The 21,963-nt window shown below is 40.3% G+C and overlaps 1 protein-coding gene across 2 annotated transcripts in view; it reads left to right on the top strand.

Moving 5' to 3' along the window:
- LOC129840950 (TOX high mobility group box family member 2-like) overlaps window positions 1-21,963 on the top strand; it is a gene marked incomplete at its 5' end in the record, with an annotated part of 72,251 nt that overhangs the window by 26,342 nt on the left and 23,946 nt on the right. The window contains 2 exon segments of one of the 2 annotated variants that reach the window (XM_055909012.1): window positions 16,928-17,167; window positions 20,374-20,604. In XM_055909012.1, the coding sequence (XP_055764987.1) occupies window positions 16,928-17,167; window positions 20,374-20,604 (471 nt within the window). 2 annotated transcript variants of the gene reach the window in all.

Genomic DNA, 21,963 nt, shown 5'->3' with positions numbered 1-21,963 from the left:
GACAGACCTGGACGACGAACTTACATTAACACGAAGAACGCACGAACAGGGAAAATAGACTACACAAAATGACGATGTACAAAAACAAACCGAACAGTCCCGTATGGTGCGACAAACACTGACACAGGAGTCAACCACCCACAACGAACACTGTGAAACAACCTACCTAAATATGACTCTCAATTAGAGGAAAACGCCAAACACCTGCCTCTAATTAAGAGCCATACCAGGCAACCCTTAAACCAACATAGAAACAGAAAACATAGAATGCCCACCCAAACTCACGTCCTGACCAACTAACACATACAACAAACTAACAGAAATAGGTCAGGAACGTGACATACATGTATAGCCTAAAAACATTAAAACTATAATTTTGATATCATGGATGGTCAGTCCTTGCATCCATAGAGTAGTCTATTTATTTGAGAGTTGTTGCATTTCTCCAGCCCCGTCCCTCAGCTCTTTACCGAAACTGTGGCGGGGCGGGGAGCACTTTTCTTAATGTTTGAATTAAGTATTGCCGCTTTAAACACTTTTAATAGAGTAATAGTGTTAATATATGGTGCAATCCTCTAATGAGTGAGTTACTTTTGTGCCATTAATATCAAGCAAAATTTCTGAAGAATTCTCAACAGAATTCTGTAAAGAAAAATATTGATATTGAAAGCAAGACATAAACCCGAAAGTATTGGGAGCAAAACAAAATATTGCAAGAATTTTTATTTTTATTTTTTTACATGCGAGAGCAAATGAATTGTAAATGGATGCAATTATTTTTTTTTTCCAGTAGAAAATAATATATGGTAACGCTATTAAACAAAACGCCTCTGTCCTGCGATTTTACTATCTTTGGTTAAGTTACCTTGACCTTTGCTTTCTCTCCCCTGGATGGGAGACCAGATGTAGCTGGAAGTGGTGAAAAAAAACACGAGGGGAATTTCTTTTCACGTGAGGAAAAAACACGTGAAATATTAGCACGTGAAACTTTACACCTGTCCGAACACCACATCGGACTTGTGAACATTTTCACATGTCGAAAGATTATAATAATTGTGATTTGTTCACACATTTTCATGCTTTTTTGTTGTAAGGATGTATATATCGGTGTGAATATTGACGTTTGTGTTGGTGTATAAGTGAATATATTGCCAATAACAGTATATGTTTGTATCACGTTGTGTTGGAAGATGGCGCAAGGTATTGTTGTGACCTCATCGTCTTCTTCCTCTTCATAAACAATATCTTTGCTCCTGAAATGGATCTACTACATCTGGAGGTCAGGCCTTATATTCAATCTTGAGCACATGGGGGAAAAAAATCCCATTATGTTTCATCTTTCCTGCATCAGCCATTCTATTGTGGCGCTGCAGTGAGATCTGTTTTCATCAGGCAGATTCAATACGTGAGCTCGACAATGAAAAGAGTGCAATTGGGCTGGATGGAGAGAGAACGAGAGCGAGGGAGAGAGAGGAGATATTGCGGAGAAGGAAAGTAGCTCTAATTCTAAATGAACAAACTTTTTTTTTTTTTTTTAATTCAACACATTATTTTCTCAGGATTTGGGTGTTAGATCGTTAAGAGATCATGCAGTTCAGGAAAAGAGGTTTATGTCGGGTCCTTATGTAAATACTGAAAGGCTTATGGGTTTTAAAGCAGTAAACTAGCAGAACACCAGATTAAAGTAGTAGTTCACAGGTATAACATGACATGGGTATACAGCACAATACTTTGCATATAGCTAAGTATGTTATCTTATATTATATTAATATGTTATATGTATTATCAAAGTGTTAAGCGTTTCAGACCCAGCTGCCTAGTGCGATATGGCATTAAATGCGGAGGACCAGTGGATGTATGAATTGGCTTGTATTAGCTTAAGGCAAATGCTATTGTAAGCTAAAATGCTAATAAGCTACAAGCTAAGGATAATTACCTAAACGCTAACAAGAGTGAGTACATCCACTTGTTAGCTAAAGCTGATAGCCTCTTGCTTTCTGAAAACTCACAAACCTCTCTGTCTACTAAATGTTCATGCTAAATGCTAGCTGTGCATGTATGCCTACCGTACAGCTTTACATCATCCCTATACACCCACACCTCTTTTCTAGAAACAAGCTAATTTCTTATGAATTGTGTTTCTTTTCAAAAACTCTGTTCAGCCTCTTAGCCAAACACACTTGATCGACAAGCCACACATACAAAGTGCTGGCAGAAAATAAAATAAAACGCTCCCTCTCATCTACACAGGTACTATCCTGTTCTTGTTCTCCCCTCAACTCTTAGGCCTGAAACATGTCATTGACTGTACTTTCCTCATTTAGTTGAGAGCCATTTTCAATTAATAAGGGCCTTAGCTGATGCTTATTGTGTTGCGGTCCTGAGCCCCTCCTGGACGAACCCGATATCTTTCCGAGAGCCTTTTCTCCGATGCTTCGATGCACTTGGCAAGCCCTCCACTCTCTCTGTTAATGCGTTAACTGTCATAGCATCTTCCACAAGTTCCAAAACACATTAGACATTTAATATCCACGCTCAGGTTACACTGATCTTTTCCATAACGCTTAGGGAGATACCCATCGGCCGGTGGTAGAGGGTTTCTGGACTAGCACTAAATACTAGGTCCCACATTTGTTTGTGTACTGTCTTCATTGGCTTGTGCATTTGCTGTGGAGGTGCCCCTTTATCTCTTAACGACCAGAGTGCTAGTTGTATTCCAGTTTATTAGGCCTACTACTAGTCTGTGATACCTGGATGTTTCAAGCAATACTGCGTGTGATAGTGCCCTGAGTTCTTTTTCCTGATAATGTGATCTGACCAGCAAAAACTGTTGTTGTTGAAAACGTAACCGTTTCGGAGCACTTTCTAAGTCAAATATGGTGTGCACATGCATCTTTCATCATTAGATTGCCCTCATCTGAAACACAAACAGTACTACAACTTGAATAATTCATCTTTGACTGGATATCGTATTCATGCCCTGCATTTATTTATGACATCATCATCATCAACATCTACGTGTTTATATTAAATGGCTATTGGAATACGTAGCAAATTGATAAATGCATAGATCAACAGAGGGATTTTTGTCATGAACGATTGCTTTAATTTCAAGGTATTAGCGCTATAAACACGTAGCTATCCTAATATTCTCGTGTGCCCTGTTACAGGATGCATAAGGACAATGAGGGAAGCCAATTGCTTAACCCCTATTGTAATGGAAGTTAATTAACAATATTAAGGCCAAGGATGCTCATATTCAGCTCACAGCTTAATATCACCTCCTTTTGTTCCAACGTTCCAAATGAATTGAATTCACAATCCTTTAATCTGCTGACTATTATTCTGAGGATTCATTGAATGGGTTCATCTTGACCCGATAGTCATGTTAAAGGTGGCAGCTAGTTGGGTTTTCAGTCTCTGGTGCTTACGGCAGGTGTTCGCCTAAATGTACATGAATGAAAGAGGATCCACTGTCAACTTAACTTGTCACAGACAAGGCTAATGAATTAATGATAAGATACTAGAGGTGCATCTTAATGTGTTCTTCCTAATTCAAGCTTTCAGTAACTTAACTAGATTGCCCACCAATGTGGGCAGGTGCGAGGAAGAGGTATTAGCAAAAAATTGCTGGACTTTATTATGTGCTTCCTAAATAATAAATAGACAATGGCTACTTGCCATACATTGATTTTCCTATATTAGGATTGATCAAATGTATTATTTTTTCAAACCAAGATGATTTTTTTACTCAATCTAAATCATATTTAACTAATACTGTATTCAATACATTTCAATTTGGTGATCCATGATGAAAAATATGCCTTTAGTCTCTTAAAACAAGTTAACTAGCACATGAGCATTAGTTTAAATCAATAATACCTTTCTGTTAAGATTGCCAGGTCCATAGTATAGTCATGTAGTTAATTATGTTTTAGATTTTCATCAATAACTTCTATAATGTTGTTTACAGTGGCCAGTAGTACAAGGCTGCTATAGGTTTTCTGCCGTTGGATTGCTACAAATTCTACCCTCTTCATTATTCAAAGAGAATACATTAATGGTATAAAACCCATTTCTCTATCTAGAGACCTTAATTCTCAGTGATTGGTTAAGAGGATTATAGTGTCTCTAGGGAAATGATAGATCCATTTCTTTCAGTTTTTTTTATCACAGTTCGACAAGCATGATATAGAACGTATCTTATATATTATATAAACTATTCCAGGCTCAGATAGATGATCGATGCTTCCGAAACACATTTTTGTTTGATAGCCCTGTGAAACCTGAGCGAAAGAGAGAGAGAGAGAGAGAGAGGCCTGCTTTTTAAACAGCTTTCTTTTCACCTTTTGCAATTATTTATTTTCAAATAGTCCTTCAAGCTAATGTTCCATTTTTGTATTTCACAGGCCCTTTTTCCCATAAATGAAGAATCGCCGTAATAAATCATTGGACAAACAGAGACTCGTGCAAACCCTGAAAGGTCTAAAGATTTATGTAACACATTCATGTTTTCCACTTCCTCATTTTAGTACTCCACTGGTAAAGCTCGGCTAATAAAAGGTCCTATTAATATTTCCTGTTGCTAAGCAACCGCCAGCAGCCATGTAATAGCATTCTGCTGAAAAAATAGATGACCGATAAGGAAAAAATAAATTATTTTATCATCTCCCGGGAAAAGGTGCCTTATTTTTCCAGCAATGCGATATGAAACTGTAGTTGTATATTATGAAGAAATATTGGAGCGAAATATAATGTTATTTCCAATTTCATTATATCTAAGAGAACTTTGAATTCATCGCTGCTAGACGGCTAGAACTCATCTTTGTCTTCTTTCTGATAAAGTCAATTAGCCTTAGGATTAAGCTAATCAAGGATAAGGTATGGATTTCATTTCCTTTTCATGCACACCCTCGGAAATAGTGTTATGTTTTAACATTGGCCAGCTCCATTGCATTTCAGGCATTTCACATTTCAGACCTAAGGGTGTTCATACATTTTTCAATAGGTTGATTCAATAGGTTGATTTCAATTCTTTGATTTAAAGCTGCAATATGTAACTTTTTGGGCGACCCGACTAAATTTACATAGAAACGTGTTTTATAGATGTGTAATTCTCATTAAAAGCAAGTCTAAGAAGCGGTAGATATGTTCAATGTGCACCATTTCTATGCTTCTTGTTTTTAAGTTCCGTTTTTGCCTCTTTCCCTTTCGTTTTTTTACACCAGCTTCAAAAAGCTGAAAATACAATATTTTTGGTTATGGAAAAGATTTTTCAGAGCGGTGTAGATGGTGCAATTATTCTCTACACTATGCTTGCTTGTTTTGTCACGTACAATCAAATTAAGCAAACTATTCGAATTTTAGCAACCAGGAAATGGCCAAGTGATTTCTGCATAATGCATCTTTTAATAGGTTAATATCAATTACATTTCCATTGGTTGACTTCATTGTATACCACTCCGTCTGTTGTCTGAGTGCCTACAGCCCACTCACTCCACTGTATCATATCAGCATGGTTAGAGGTCATTGCAACAGAGTGGAAGTGGAAACACATATCTCCATACAAATAAACTAATTGAAAGCTTTCCATTTCTAAGTACAGATAGATATAGTGTTTACGTATCATCATGTTTATGCTCGTCACTCGAGTTGCCGATATGAGAGGTATTGAAGACTCATTGTGTGAAAAAAAATAATCATTACATCCCAAATATTCCCTATTTAGTGCACTACTTTTGAACCAGAGCACTGTGGGCCCTGGTCAAAAGTAATGCACTAAATAGGGAATAGGGTGCCATTTGAGACGTAGTCAACGAGGCCACCAAACAAGACTCAGCTGCAGCAGATGATGGACGCAGTCCTGTGATGCAGTTACATAGATAAAGGATTTCATATTTCATATTACATTTAGCCACAGGCCCCTACTGCAGCTTATCATTGCATGAAATCGTGTCCATATTGCTCTGTGCCATATCTTCGCCATCCTACTTGGAGGAATATTCGCCCCCTGTTGGCTATTGGAGAAGATCCCACATGATCGCAGCTTCCCCCACTGACTATTGTCCTCTCCAGTGTACAGTACTTTGACTAATAGGATGTGCAACTGTAATAATGGGCCGATCCAAAATGCTGGCGCTTTCTCGGCTATACTCTTGACATTGCACTGTAAGATTAGCCTATTCAAATGATTCCCCTCTACTGTATTATACCATTATGGTATTCAGACATACTGTGTGTCAGCTACTCATTTGTATGTTATTACTGCAGTATGCTCTTTGGAGGTCCACATGTGCAATAGGTGAAGAAGGCTCCTGTCAAGAACATGTGAAGACAGTGTGTGTGAGGAGTTAACACTCTCGCAAATCACCTCCTGGTTAACTTAATTGTTGCCGAGACTCCCCGCAGTGTGAGAACTTTACGTGCCCATGCGTGTGTGTGTGGAGTGTGTATGTATGCGTGTGTGTGTGTGCACGCGCGCCTATAAGCACACACGGTGTGTGTATGTCTGTAGGCGCGCATACTGTGTGTGAGTGCGAGGTGAGGAAGCGGATGGGAGACGTATTTGACTGTGCTCTCATTAGAAGAAGCAGAGCGGCTCACAGGTTGTGTCCCAAATGGCACCCTATTCCCTACATAGTGCACTACTTTTGACCAGAGCCCTATGGCACTAGTGCATTTAGTAGGAAATATGGTGCCATTTGGGAGGCAGACTCTGTCTTACTGTCGGTTCCGTGGGTCCCCACAGCTCCTCACAATCGTCTCAAACATGTCAGACGAGACATTTGCTCAGATACTCTCCCTTTGTGAAGGTGGGAGACAGTTGTGTGATGGGGTGCTTTGAGAGATAGAGAAAGGGGGGGAAGGGGAAGAGAAAAGGGGGCCGCTGACATTACATGTAATGAGGAACATGGAGGATAACGCCAAAGGGGACACTACGACATTTCACATCTGCAAATCACAATTTTCAAGTCTCCATTTTGAAAAGGTGGTTGGTGGTTAGTAGTCACTATTCAGTCATATGTGATAGGATATCAACCCTCTGTTTTATGGTACCCGAAGCACTCCAATTTGTTCCTGTTCTGTTCAACGGCACTGGCACATTACTGTTGTAGTGCAGCCAAGCTTTGGAAAATGTGCTTGCACCCATCATTGCCTTATTAGTGACTCTGTCTCAGTATATCTTCAAAGAGAGACTTAGTGGCTTACAGTCCTACTATAGTATGGCTCAGGTGTGTTTAAATCTGTGCTGATGAGAGAAACATACTTGCTCAACTCAAGGCTAATTCCATGCCTCCATATTGAGTGCCAGGTTGGTGTACACTGTACAGCTCCTGACAGAAAAACATCCAAGTGGTCTTTAAAATCTCTCTCGAACCGTGGCACTCTGGCGTGTACATTGACAGAATGAAAAAAGGGACACTTGGATTGTTTTGGACACATTGGAACTGAACTGTGCGTAACTGTGCTTTCTTTGCAATGTCACCGTGAGACATAACAGCTATGTGTAATTACTTTTTGATACTGCTCGTTTGAGGAGCGTTTGCCATTTCTCAGCCAAAGGAAGTGAAGGAAGTACAGTATGTTCAAGAGATTTGTATGTATTTTTTGTTCTTGTCATTAGGATTAGGATCAAGTTGGAGTGATCGGAGGTTGCTTGTTCAGTTGTTGCTTAGCAAGTACAAGTGACCTAGGCCATGTAAATGGGGTGAATTATATGCATATGTACAGCCAATTATGAATTCATTGACAAAGAGCTACCATAGAAATAAACAGAATTTTCCTCGCTGTGTAGAATGATGATAACCCACCTTGGGAATTATCCGCTTCATGTCCTAAATATACCCTGTATCCAATACCTGGACTACTTTAATTACTTTCATTATCGCAAGCCAATCCTGTTTTTTCCTTTGCGCGTTTCATCCAAGGCATCTTCTGCCTACCTTATTACTTTGCATCCCTCCCTTGAAAACCAAAATGAAAAAAAAAAAACATGTGAAAAGTACACGTGGTATTGGTACACGGGTAAGTTATTGTAAATGTTTACATGTGAAATTTGCACGAGTCAGTCACGTGGTTTTCGGACACGTGTGACGTTCCGTGGGATAAACAGACACGTGGTTTTCAGACACGTGAAGTTTTACATGGGCTTTTCACATGACTCAGACACGTGGTTTCCCAACATTGAACATGATATAAGTCTCACATGTGTGCTTTTGAAACTGGCGGGATTAGAACCTGGGTCTCCCAAGGGAACATGAGGGCCGTCAGTAGGCAGTATGAGGGCCCGGTAGCTAGCTGGCTGGTTGGCTCGCCTATTACCTAAGGCGTGTTTACCGTTGCTTTTGAAGGATCAGTCTCGAACACAGCCCTAATTAAAGCTGTCACGGCTGGGCGCCTGCAAGGATAATGTTATATTATTATAGTAATTTGTTTCAATTAAACGCTCAATGATTTTACAATAGCAACTGTGAACCTGTGTGAGTGAGCCATCGCTCTCAAACAAGATGGCTCCAATCAGGGAAGGTGTGAATTGGGTGGTTGAAGGAGGAAGGCTTAGTAAACCTGGGTTTCTCCCAACACTGCCAGGGATGGGAGCGCTAAGCAGGCAATAAAGTACGGTCACTATTCAATCAAAAGCTGAGTGGGGCAGTGTGCGGCGGTGAAGCTTGTTTGATTTGAATGCGTGAAGAGTTTTTTTGGTTCGTTTTACAAAGCAAACATTGTTTTGTTGATGTATTGACCCTGAAAACGCCTGGACACCCATTTTGAATAATACATTACATCGAGATTCTTGATTGCTTGGTCCTCAGAGAAAATGGAGGTAGACACAAAACCTCAAAGTAGATTATGCTAATTATAATAGAATATGTATTTTATTAATTCCATCCCTTTTTAAGGCTGATTGATAAATATTTCTAAAGGATATTATAAAATGCAATTACGTCCCAATATTTGTCAGATTTTGCCCTTGTTTTATCTATCCCCTTGTTACAGAAATAATGTCGATCTTGGGCCATTTTGATCCTAAATCATTGTTTGTATTCTATCACAAAGGCTTTAGCTCAAAAGTACGGCAAACGAACGCTGTCACAGTGTGTAAGTACATTGTATGAAAATACTCTCATCAGCCAAAGTGAGCCATTGAAACCATCTTCCACTTGGTTCTTGCTCTTTGTCAATCGACATGACAATGCTATGTATGGCGATGCATACTACAATTGTACTACCATTCCAATGCAATACTACAGCGAGCAAAAAGCCCATGCATAGTGGTGGTCGGGTCAATGTGTCTCTATTAAGGAGCTAGAGCCATGAAACCGTGTAATGCATTGGGACCTAAATAAAGCAGTTGATATGAAATGGTAACATTATAATGATATGAAATCATGATATTAAATCATAATATGAAAGTACAAAAGTAGAAGTATTCGCTCAATAGTGTGTACAGTTGAAGTCGGAAGTTAACATACACCTAAGCCAAATACATTTAAACTCAGTTTTTCACAATTCTTGACATTTAATCCTAGTAAAAATTCCCTGTCTTAGGTCAGTTAGGATCACCACTTTATTTTAAGAATGTGAAATGTCAAAATAATAGTAGAGAGATTTATTTATTTCAGCTTTTATTTCTTTCATCACATTCCAAGTGGGTCAGAGGTTTACATACACTCAATTAGTATTTAATAGCATTGCCTTTCAATTGTTAACTTGGGTCAAATGTTTCGGGTAGCCTTCCACAAGCTTCCCACAATAAGTTGGGTGAATTTTGGCCCATTCCTCCTGACAGAGCTGGTGTAATTGTGTCAGGTTTGTAGGCTTCCTTGCTCGCACACGCTTTTTCATTTCTGCCCACAAAATGTCTATATGATTGAGGTCAGGGCTTTGTGATGGCCACTCCAATACCTTGACTTTGTTGTCCTTAAGCCATTTGCAACACATTTGGAAGTACGCTTGTGGTCATTGTCCATTTGGAAGACCCATTTGCGACCAAGCTTTAACTTCCTGACTGATGTCTTGAGATGTTGCTTCAATATATCCACATCATTTTCCTGCCTCATGATGCCATCTATTTTGTGAAGTGCACCAGTCCCTCCTGCAGCAAAGCACCCCCACAACATGATGCTGCCACCCCCGTGCTTCACGGTTGGGATGGTGTTCTTCGGCTTGCAAGCCTCCCCCTTTTTCCTCCAGACATAACGATGGTCATTATGGCCAAACAGTTCTATTTTTGTTTCATCAGACCAGAGGACATTTTTCCAAAAAGTACGATCTTTGTCCCCATGTGCAGTTGCAAACCGTAGTCTGGCTTTTTTATGTAGGTTTTGGAGCAGTGGCTTCTTCCTTGCTGAGCGGCCTTTCAGGTTATGTCGATATAAGACTTGTTTTACTGTGGATATAGATACTTTTGTACCTGTTTCCTCCAACATTTTCAAAAGGTCCTTTGCTGATGTTCTGGGATTGATTTGCACTTTTCGCACCAAAGTACGTTCATCTCTAGGAGACAGAACGCATCTCCTTCCTGAGTGGTATGACGGCTGCGTGGTCCCATGGTGTTTGTACTTGCGTGCTATTGTTTGTACAGATGAACGTGATACCTTCAGGCGTTTGGAAATTGCTCCCAAGGATGAACCAGACTTGTGGAGGTCTTGGCTGATTTCTTTTGATTTTCCCATGATGTCAAGCAAAGAGGCACTGAGTTTGAAGGTAGGCCTTGAAATACACCCACAGGTACACCTCCAATTGACTCAAAGGATGCCAATCAGCCTATCAGAAGCTTCTAAAGCCATGACATCATTTTCTGGGATTTTCCAAGCTGTTTAAAGGCACATTCAACTTAGTGTATGTAAACTTCTGACCCACTGGAATTGTGATACAGTGAATTTTAAGTGAAATAGTCTGTCTGTAAACAATAGTTGGAAAAATTACTTGTGTCATGCACAAAGTAGATGTCTAACCGACTTGCCAAATCTACAGTTTGTTAACAAGAAATTTGTGGAGTGGTTGAAAAACGTGTATATAACTTCCAACTTCAACTGTAGCTCTCTGTCTTTGTGTAGCTCTAGCTCTGTAGTCATTGGGTCCTAAATACAAATACAGATAAGAAGTGATATGAAGTTGAGTTGAACGATATTAAATCTTTTTTAGGACAAATGTGAGAGGTATCCACTGCATACTGTCTAGCTCTCTTTCTCTGTGAAACTCTAGCTTTTCTAGTCCACTTCACTGTGGCATTGCAGATGCTGGTTTAATCCCTTAGCTAAATCAAATGGTGCAGGCAATCCGAGCTGCGATGAAACCATTTCAAAGGTAAGGTCAGACGATCAGAAGAACAATAGCTTTCTGATATACCAGCTTGCACACAATGTGTTGCGCATAATTGGAAGGCCTTTGTTATTTGACTCCCATTTGACTATGATGTACAAGATGCGAATACAAACACAACTACAGTGGAGAGAGGGGAACAGATTTGCCCCAAAGTTTCGTCCTGCCTTTGCATCACGGTTAGGGTCGGCTGGGCGGTCATTCTGGACTTTGAAATTGCAATATCAAACTGTCACCAAGCCAATTGTGTGTGTGTCACACCAGGTATGAATCCAAGTTCTCCCCCTGGAAGCAACCAATGTCTTAGACCATCAGACCAAGAGGAGATTTCTTCTTGGTCCGAGGGCAGATTCTGGTTGTGAAGTTCGCAGGCGGGGCTACCTCGTCACACGACGCGTTCATGTCCGCTACATTCACCCTCCTTTGACCTCTTCCCCCATGAGAGACCGCACCACATAGGGCGAAAAAGTATCACACAGGATATGAACCCAGATCTCCGACAATGGGAGCAACCAGGGTCTTAGACCATTACACCAAGAGAGAAGCGTCAAACAATAAAGCGATATTCTCAGAAAAGTCAACCCTTCGACAATGGAGAAGCAGCCGAATTACAATTTAATTTATTACATAATCGCCAGTTGCATCATCATTGCCCTGTTAGAATAAAGAACATGTTGTCTGTCTGCCTGTTCTGGGAGGGATCGAGCCAGACAGTAATGGCCAAATAAAGCCTGTTACACAGACAGCACTTCCCCCCACGTCCAGAGATGATACCGTTTATGAATTAGCATACTGTACCTATGGCAACCGGCAACCTTTGTGAGATTCTTTCATAATGTTTGTACAGCCGTCACCCACCTGCTTTATTTAGCTCAGGGTGACTGATAGTGCAACGTGATACCTTCTCACTCTCTCTGATTCTCTCTCGAGGTGAAAGGGTGAACAGAAAGCACTCCAAAACATAATAAAAGGCCCTTTAGGATAACGATTTGGTTCGACAGCTGTTGGAAGTGTGATTATGTGACTTGGAATCGTGATGATTTGCAAGAATAGGGTTTCTACATGTAGTGTTTTGTATTCATGTATTATTTGCTTGAAATATGCATTTTTGTTGTAGAGGTAAACCTAGTTACTAGAGGCATCATGTACTGTACCTTAATGTCTTTGAATTTATCATGTGTAAAATAAACTACAGTGCCAGTCAAAAGTTTGGACACGCCTACTCATTCAAGGGTTTTTCGTTATTTTTACTATTTTTCATTGTAGAATAATAGTGAAGACATCAAAATTAGGAAATAACACATATGGAATCATCTAGTAACCAAAAAAAGTGTTAATCAAATCAAAATATATTTTATATTTGAGATTCTTCAAAGTAGACACCCTTTGCCTTGATGACAACTTTGCACACTCTTGGCATTTGCTCAACCAGCTTCATGAGGTAGTCACCTGGAATGCATTCCAATTAACATAAGGACTATTTGACCAAGAAGGAGAGTGAGGAAGTGCTGCATCAGAGGACTTGGCCTCCACAATCACCCGACCTCAACCCAATTGAGATGGTTTGGGTGAGTTGAACAGCAGAGTGAAGGAAAAGAAGCCAACAAGTGCTCAGCATATGTGGAAACTCCTTCAAACTGTTGGAAAAGCATTCCTCATGTAGCTGGATGAGAGAATGCCAAGAGTGTGCAAAGCTGTCATCAAGGAAAAGTGTGGCTACTAAAATCTAAAATATATTTGATTTGTTTTGTTTTGTTTACTACATGATTCCATATGTGCTATTTCATAGGTTTGATGTCTTCACTATTATTCTACAATGTAGAAAATAGTAAAAAGAAAGAAAGAAAAAACCTTGAATGAGTATCCTACAAAAATAAATAAAATCTATCAGCTTCAATGGCCACAATGCTTCTGCTGTTTACTTGTCAGTGTACCTTTGCTCCCATAATTTATATTTTCTTGTGTTGGTGTGGTTTTTGAGATTGCACAGTTGAATAGATACAGTACGTTTGCTCACATTTTACCCGAACGCAGTGCAAGGTGTAGTCAATTAACCTTTGTACATTCATTTAACTAATTTCTCACAAGGTGAAAACTATTTATTTGCAATATATGAAGAGAAGAGATTATGTTTTGGTAATGAGCCATTTTAAGTGTACAGTGGCTTGCGAAAGTATTCACCCCCCTTGGGCCACCTTTTGCGGAAATTACAGCTGCAAGTCTCTTGGTGTACGTCTCTATAAGCTTGGCACATCTAGCCACTGGGATTTTTGCCCATTCTTCAAGGCAAATTGCTCCAGCTCCTTCAAGTTGGATGGGTTCTGCTGGTGTACAGCAATCTTTAAGTCATACCACAGATTCTCAATTGGATTGAGGTCTGGGCTTTGACTAGGCCATTCCAAGACATTTAAATGTTTCCCCTTAAACCACTCGAGTGTTGCTTTAGCAGTATGCTTAGAGTCATTGTCCTGCTGGAAGGTGAACCTCCGTCCCAGTCTCAAATCTCTGGAAGACTGAAACAAGTTTCCCTCAAGAATTTCCCTGTATTTAGCGCCATCCATCATTCCTTCAATTCTGACCAGATCCCAGTCCCTGCCGATGAAAAACATCCCAACTGCATGATGTTGCCACCACCATGCTTCACTGTGGGGATGGTGTTCTCGGGGTGATGAGAGGTGTTGGGTTTGCGCCAGACATAGCGTTTTCCTTGATGGCCAAAAAGCTACATTTTCAGTCTCATCTGACCAGAGTACCTTCTCCCATATGTTTGGGGAGTCTCCCACATGCCTTTTGGTGAACACTAAACATGTTTGCTTATTTTTTTCTGGACACTCTTCCATAAAGCCCAGCTCTGTGGAGTGTAAGGCTTAAAGAGGTCCTATGGACAGATACTCCAATCTCCTCTGTGGAGCTTTGCAGCTCCTTCAGGGTTATCTTTGGTCTCTTTGTTGCCTCTCTGATTAATGCCCTCCTTGCCTGGTCTGTGAGTTTTGGTGGGTGGCCCTCTCTTGGCATGTTTGTTGTGGTGTCATATTCTTACCATTTTTAAATAATGGATTTAATCGTGCTCTGGGGGATGTTCAAAGTTTCAGATATTTTTTTGTAACCCAACCCTGAGCTGTACTTCTCCACAACTTTGTCCCTGACCTGTTTGGAGAGCTCCTTGGTCTTCATAGTGCCGCTTGCTTGGTGGTACTCCTTGCTTAGTGGTGTTGCAGACTCTGCGGCCTTTCAGAACAGGTGTATATATACTGAGATCATGTGACAGATCATGTGACACTTAAATTGCCCCACAGGTGGGCTTTATTTAATTAATTATGTGACATTTGAAAGTAATGGGTTGCACCAGATCTTATTTAGGGGCTTCAGTTATTTTTTTAATTTCACTTCACCAATTTGGACTATTTTGTGTATGTCCAGTACATGAAATCCACATATAAATCCATTTAAATTACAGGTTGTAATGCATCAAAATAGGAAAAACTCCAAGGGGGGTGAATACTTTTGCAAGGCACTGTATATATGTAGAATATATTCACAGTACAAACCTTCTGACATGTCTTGCTTTCCATTTGATTGATCAACTAGTCAAAACAGGGGATTAGTTTATAAGATTGTATTATGTATGTATTTTAATATTGCTATCTGGATATTGTGCCCGATATTTTACATTTGAGCACTTAGCTTTAATGAAAAAGGAACTACAATTGAAGCTAATGCTATGAAGCATGATTTAGAATATGAATAGTGGCAGAATGTATCTATACTTGATTCTAAACAAATATTATGAATTATTCACGTTTCGGTTGAAAGAGAAACGAACATGATTGATAGGAGTCCGCTATAGGCCTCTCCCCCTTCCTCCTCTAACAATATGGATTAGATGGGTAATTCCTTTTGTCCCAATAACTCCTCTACTGTTCTATAAAAACAGATATATCCCAATTGGAACTACTGAGAACCCCTCTACCTTGCCACACTGCTACTCTTCTGGTTTGCTTGTCCCTTTTTTTTTGTTTATATGAAACATAGTTTGCTCAGATTAAAAGGGTGACGATTTCACCCAGAGGCTGTTGCTATGGAAATAGGTCTGCTGTAGCCATGATAGGCCATTCGTGTTTGATTAATTGGTTTTTCAATGCTTCTTGATTTGTGAAGACCCTTAAAGAGCAGCTCCACCGAAAATGGAAAAATAATGGATTTTTTTTTCTGCTAAAGCTATTTCACCATGTTTGAGAAGTGGAGTGATGGTGTTTTAAATTATGATTTGAGGTTGGAAGGTTCTGTTTTGGGTGGGGGAGGTTAGAGCATGGTTATTTTAAATGCAAAGGGAATGTCTTTGTTCAGGCAGCCTTTTGTTAGCAGCTGCCGAGGCCAAAAAAAAATCTAATGTCCTGTAAATATTCTTCGGTTTTTCAAAGCAGCCCAGAGTTCTCTACAACATTACATTACCAGTACATTTTATTCTTAGCAACCTACTGGGGCCAATTATGATTACAGAGCTGCAGAGCCTTCATCTCAGAGGCTCTACTTGTGTTTATCAAGATCTCATAATGCTAGGGCCTCTGTAATTTGATCTTTTTAGCACAGCGCTAATGTGTAATGTATTATTTAACTCATGAATGTTTAACAGTGCTAATAAATGCTAGTTCATCCCTTTCTGATCTGTAAATTGCCAAACATTCCTCAGTTATGCTTGCATTAAGGCCTGCTTTGGCTCGTCTATGTCCTGAAAGAGTTTTTTTTTTTAATGCTTTTGATGTTGTTATTTTAGAAGATCTGTTAGACTACTAAGAGTGTTACTTTAAGAAGGGGTTATGAGGACTGTCTCTTTAATCAGTTGAAAGCGTGTATCCTCTTTTAATGCATTAACTTCCAACAATGAACTTGGCACACAGCTTTTCCCCCCCCTCGTTGAATGACCAACCACAGTCATTTTAGTCTATAGGCTATTATTCCATAAGCATAGCTTTCAGTCTGAACCATCCTGGTACTTAGTGAACAATCTAGTAAACGTTGCCCTAATGATGCTCTACAGCGGCAAGACATCTCCCACCTCGCTTTGAAAGTCAAGTGGTTCAGTTGGTTTGGATTCTATTGGTTTGGATTGTAAATTCCAAGCAGGGACATCAGAGGGTGTTGACACAAGTCCACGGGTGGCAGTGTAGATCTCCATAAAAGAAAAACAGTTTCATGAATTCACGAGTAAGATAAAGCGACAGATACAGTCTTTGAATAATGTTGGTGTGATGAATTATATGTGATTCAAGGTCATTTGCACTGGAGGACTGCAATTGAAATTCAACACGTCAAATTGTGCCTCAAAGCGCAATCAGATAAAAAATGGCCCGAATAGTGCCAAGTTATTGGACGAACGCATGGTGTGTATTTCAGTGGTGACCGAGGAGAATGAAGATAAGTTTGCTTCCGACCGGTCCTAAGTAGAACACTGGGAACAGTGAACCCGGGAGGGCAGACTTCCTTTCTTTGACCTCCTACCAACCGTTTGCCGTCATTAACGAAGACGTCACGTTTTTGGGCAAATTGGGAATGTGCAATTGGTAAAGTTAAGTAGTAAAGCTGGTCTTCTTCTCTCACCCAGATCCAGGAGATGACTCGCCACGACGGCTCACATTATGACCTCAGCCTTCACAACCCCCATCTGATAAACAGGTCACCTAGGATACTGTCCCACCACCCCATGAGCGCAATGTCCCAACTGAACTCTCAGGTTGGCCGGAGTGCACTTACGCATGGTTCTCCCTCACCTCCCGGAAGTAAATCAGCCACACCCTCTCCCTCGAGCTCTACACAGGAAGAGGAGATCGATTCCCACCATAAGGTACTGATGTGGCAATGCTTCTTTGATTTCACTGAACCTAGGGAAAGTTAGGGTGTTTGGGTTGGTCGTGTTGGGTGTTGCCAGATGGAATGAACATATTCTTTTTTTACATTCCATTTTTTATCAACGTGACTTGCGGGCACGTTGTGTAATGTGTGTATGTATGGCAGTATGACAGTGAATGTATGGCAATTATGCAACAAGCTACTCTGTGAGGTTTTAAGCGCAGTGGCGCCTCGATGCAAGCATACACATTTCCAATCTCATAGGTATTGGTGATTGCTTTGTTTCATTTGTTTGTTTGCCTTCTTAGGACATGCCAATAACAGACCATCTTGTATTTTTTAGATTGGCTTCGAATCCTAGTTCAAACTTAACGATGCATTCTGCAGAAATTGCTCCACCATTTCCTGGTGCTAAAATTATAATAGTTAGTCTAATTTCAATTTATGTGACAAAACAAGCAAATATTATTGTATTTTCAGTTGTTTGAAGCAGGTGTACCAAAAAAAGAAAACTTAAAAGACACAAAAACAAAACTTAAGAACGGGAAGCATAGAAATATAGCACATTGAACAGATCTACTTCTTCTTAGACTTGCTTTCAATGAGAATGGCAGATCTAAAACTCACACTTCTATGTGAATTTGGTCACGTCCCCCCAAAAGTTACATATTGCAGCTTTAAAGCAATGCACCTTTTTATTTTCCCTTTGTTGCTTGCTGTCTAAATTATTTCATTTGAAATATTCATGTAATGTGGGATTTGCTGAGAATCCATTATCACCATGTCATCTCATTCATTTAATTTGCATATTGTTAATTGTCACGTCAAGAAAGCAAAACGAACACACCATTTACAGTTATGCTGTTTTCCCTCAAACAATTGTGAACCAAATGTCAGATTCCCTTGTTGATTCTACTGCTTTATGAATGTTTACACATCTTGTATTACTGTTGTTCGATAGGCCCTAATTTACAGAAGCTGTGTTCAGTTAATTATATTGCAGCAATGGCGACAGTAATGCATTTGGATGTGTTCGTATACAAGCCGTCTCTATAAGATGTCGTAGACAGAACTTGAGACAACATAGTGATGACCAAACAAAATCAGTAGTCTTCTATACTGTATATCATTGTCTTCCAGGGCTCTACACACCTATCAATAGATGTGTTTCTCCGTTGTGGGATAAACGTGTTGAAAAGGACAGGAAAGCTTGGGGAAGGATACGTGTGCCTCAATTCCTCTACTGGAAAAGCACAGCTCTTTCATTTGAAACAAGGAAACAGGAGTACATACTCATTAAAGTGGCATTCGTTTAATTTATGTAAATCCATACAACAAAGCATATAGAAATTACTCACCAATCAGGGCTCTCACTGGATTTGTTTTTCCTTTACCTGGGGGATTGGTAAAGAGGTACATGAATATGTATAATTGAATCCGGGGGTTTCTATAGTCTTGTTGCATATTTATCAGCATCTGTAAGCGCACGGTTAAAACAGCAAATGTTCTGAAAAACAATACTTTCTCCAACATACAAGTGCCCCGCTGTGCATGACTGTCCATGTATGAATAAAAAACGATTACTATCTCTCCCCTATCAGAATGTAATTCCATTTGCCTCCCTCCAATTTATTCAACATCCACATCAAAGCTAGTAGAAACAGATGTGATTTCGAATACTTTTTGCTCCATTGCACAAAAGTTGGAATCTATTATCTTAATGAAACTATGTGAGGAATGTACAGTTTTACTTAGTCCTGGAAGAAATGTTGCATTTGTGTTGTTTTGATAAATAATGTTTGACAATGTCAACGATGTATAGGCTGACAAAGCAGATTCAATCGGAATAGATTATGGTAAATTAGATAAGACTAGACATATGATTTTGACTCAGTTTCTGTTCATGGAGTACAATTCAAAACAAGATAATATTAATAGTATTATACTATACATGTATTTGAACAAAGTTGTGTTTTATTGTAAAAAAAAATTGTACTTTTTAGCCCTTTTTCGTGATATCCAATTGGTAATTACAGTCTTCTCCCATCGCTGCAACTCCCGTACGGACTCGGGAGAAGTGCAGGTTCGAGAGCCATATGTCTTCCGAAACACGACCCTGCCAAGCCGCACTGCTTCTTGACACACTGCTCACTTAACCCGGGAGCCAGCCGCACCAATGTGTCGGAGGAAACACTGTGCAACTGGCGACTGTGTCAGCGTGCATGCGCCCAGCCTGCCACAGGAGTCGCTAGAGCGTGATGGGACAAGGACATCCCGGCCGGCCAAACCCTCCCCTAACCCGGACGACGCTGGGCCAATTGTTGTTCATGGGTCTCATGTTTGCTGCCGGCTGCGACACAGCCCGGGATCGAACCCGGATCTGTAGCGACGCCTCAAGCACTGCGATGCAGTGCCACTCGGGAGGCCCCAAAGTTGTTTGTTTGATGTTAACAGGTTTAAATGGTTACATTGAATGTTTTTGAGAATTCTAAATGAAAATAAATTCTGCACTGCAAATATTTGTTGTTTTCATTTTGATTTGACTGTGGATGTCTCAATAACTCGGGATTGATTCAATTATGCTGTCATTACGACGAAAACGCTCATCGCAAAAATGCACACTTTCATTAAAGTCAAACTGAGTTATATTTTGTTTTTCGCTGCAAACATTCAAAAACATTATTGTCTATTACCCTAGTACTTGCAACAAGGGCGCTTGCAACAAGGGCGCTATTCTTACACTTGACTGGCAACTCATATCTCTTGATGGTGGGGATGCAAACTTGTTTTAGCTGTCTGGTGGGCATCGACATGGATGAGTTGGCACACTGACTATGTCCATTGGTCTATGAGAGGCAGTGAAACTTTACCAATCTAAGGAGCCTGTGCACTGGAACGTGAAGTAGAGGAGTGGAAAGCATCTAGTCACTGTGTGCTGTTGATCTTCTCATGTAGTAAAGAAGTGTATATATAAAATGGCGGAAACAATTGGCATCACACCAAGTCTGATAGCCTACTATTACTATTGAAAGGGAACAGTTGAGGTTTACTGCATTTCTTGTGTGTAATACATTCTCTTTGAGTGAGCGGCTGTCTTATTGTAAAGAACTACAAACTTCAGTCTCCAAATAATGTTAGAAAGACATGAGGGACAAATTAATCAAGTAGAACTCTGTTGTCGTTTTTTTGTTCGTCTTCCAGATCACGGGAGAGAAGCGGCCATCCTCGGAGATGATGAAGCCCAAGCCCAAACCGCAGAAGAAGAAGAAGAAAAAGGACCCCAACGAGCCGAACAAGCCTGTGTCAGCCTACGCCCTCTTCTTCAGGGACACCCAGGCGGCCATTAAGGGCTCCAACCCCAACGCCACCTTCGGGGATGTGTCCAAGATAGTGGCCTCCATGTGGGATAGCCTGGGGGAGGAGGCAAAACAGGTACACATACCAATAAATACTTGGGTATACACACACAATTACCAGGATTTCTGCATGAATTGGTCATAACATTTGATCTGATCTTCATCTATGTCACAACACTAGACAAACACTGTCTGCTTGAGCTAATAACACACAAACAATTATACGTTGTCATGTCTTTATTGAACACACTGTGTAAACATTCACAGTGTAGGGTGGGAAAAGTATGTGAACCCTTGCATTTAATAACTGGTTGATCCTCCTTTGGCAGCAATAAACTCAACCAAACGTTTTCTGTAGTTGTGGATCAGACCTGCACAACAGTCAGGAGGAATTTTTAACCATTTATCTTTACAAAACTGTTTCAGTTCAGCAATATTCTTAGGATGTCTGGTGTGAACCGCTCTCGAGGTCATGCCACAGCATTTTAAATCAGGTTGAGGTCAGGACTCTGACTGGGCCACACCAGAAGGCGTATTTTCTTCTGTTGAAGCCATTCTTTGTTGATTTACTTCTGTGTTTTGGGTCGTTGTACTGTTGCATCACCCAACTTCTATTGAGCTTCAATTGGCAGACATATATCCTTACATTCTCCTGCAAAATGTCTTGATAAACTTGGGAATACATTTTTCCGTCGATGATAGCAAACTGTCCAGGCCCTAAGGCAGCAAAGCAGCCGCAAACCATGATGCTCCCTCCACCATACCTTACAGTTGGGATGAGGTTTTGATGCTGTGCCTTTTTTTCTCCACACATAGTGTTGTGTGTTCTTTCCAAACAACTCAACTTTAGTTTAATCTGTCTACAGAATATTTTGCCAGATACACTGTTGAACATCTAGGTGCTCTTTTGCAAACGTCAGACGTGCAGCAAGGTTTTTTGGGACAGCACTGGCTTCTTCTGTGGTGTCCTGCCATGAACACCATTCTTGTTTAGTGTTTTACGTATCGTAGACTCGTCAACAGAGATGTTACCATGTTCCAGAGATTTCTGTCCGTTTTTAGCTGACACTCTAGGATTCTTCTTAACTTCACTCAGCATTCTGCACTGTGCTCTTGTAGTCATCTTTGCAGGACAGCCACTCCTAGGGAGAGTAGCAACAGTGCTGAACTTTCTCCATTTATAGACAATTTGTCCTACCGTGGACTGAGGAACATCAATGTTTTTAGAGATACTTTTGTTATCCTTTCCAGCTTTATGCAAGTCAACAATTCTTAATCTTAGGTCTTCTGAGATCTCTTTTGTTCAGATCAGGCAATGCTTCTTGTGAATAGCAAACTCAAATTGTGTGAGTGTTTTTGTTGGGCAGGGCAACGCTAACCAACACCTCCAATCTCGTCTCATTGATTGGACTCCAGGTTATCTGACTCCTGACTC

Source organism: Salvelinus fontinalis, chromosome 3, assembly GCF_029448725.1.
Source record: "Salvelinus fontinalis isolate EN_2023a chromosome 3, ASM2944872v1, whole genome shotgun sequence".
Classification (NCBI taxonomy): Eukaryota; Metazoa; Chordata; class Actinopteri; order Salmoniformes; family Salmonidae; genus Salvelinus; species Salvelinus fontinalis.
Note: the sequence above shows the minus strand (reverse complement) of the source record. Positions and strands in the feature narration are given on the sequence as shown.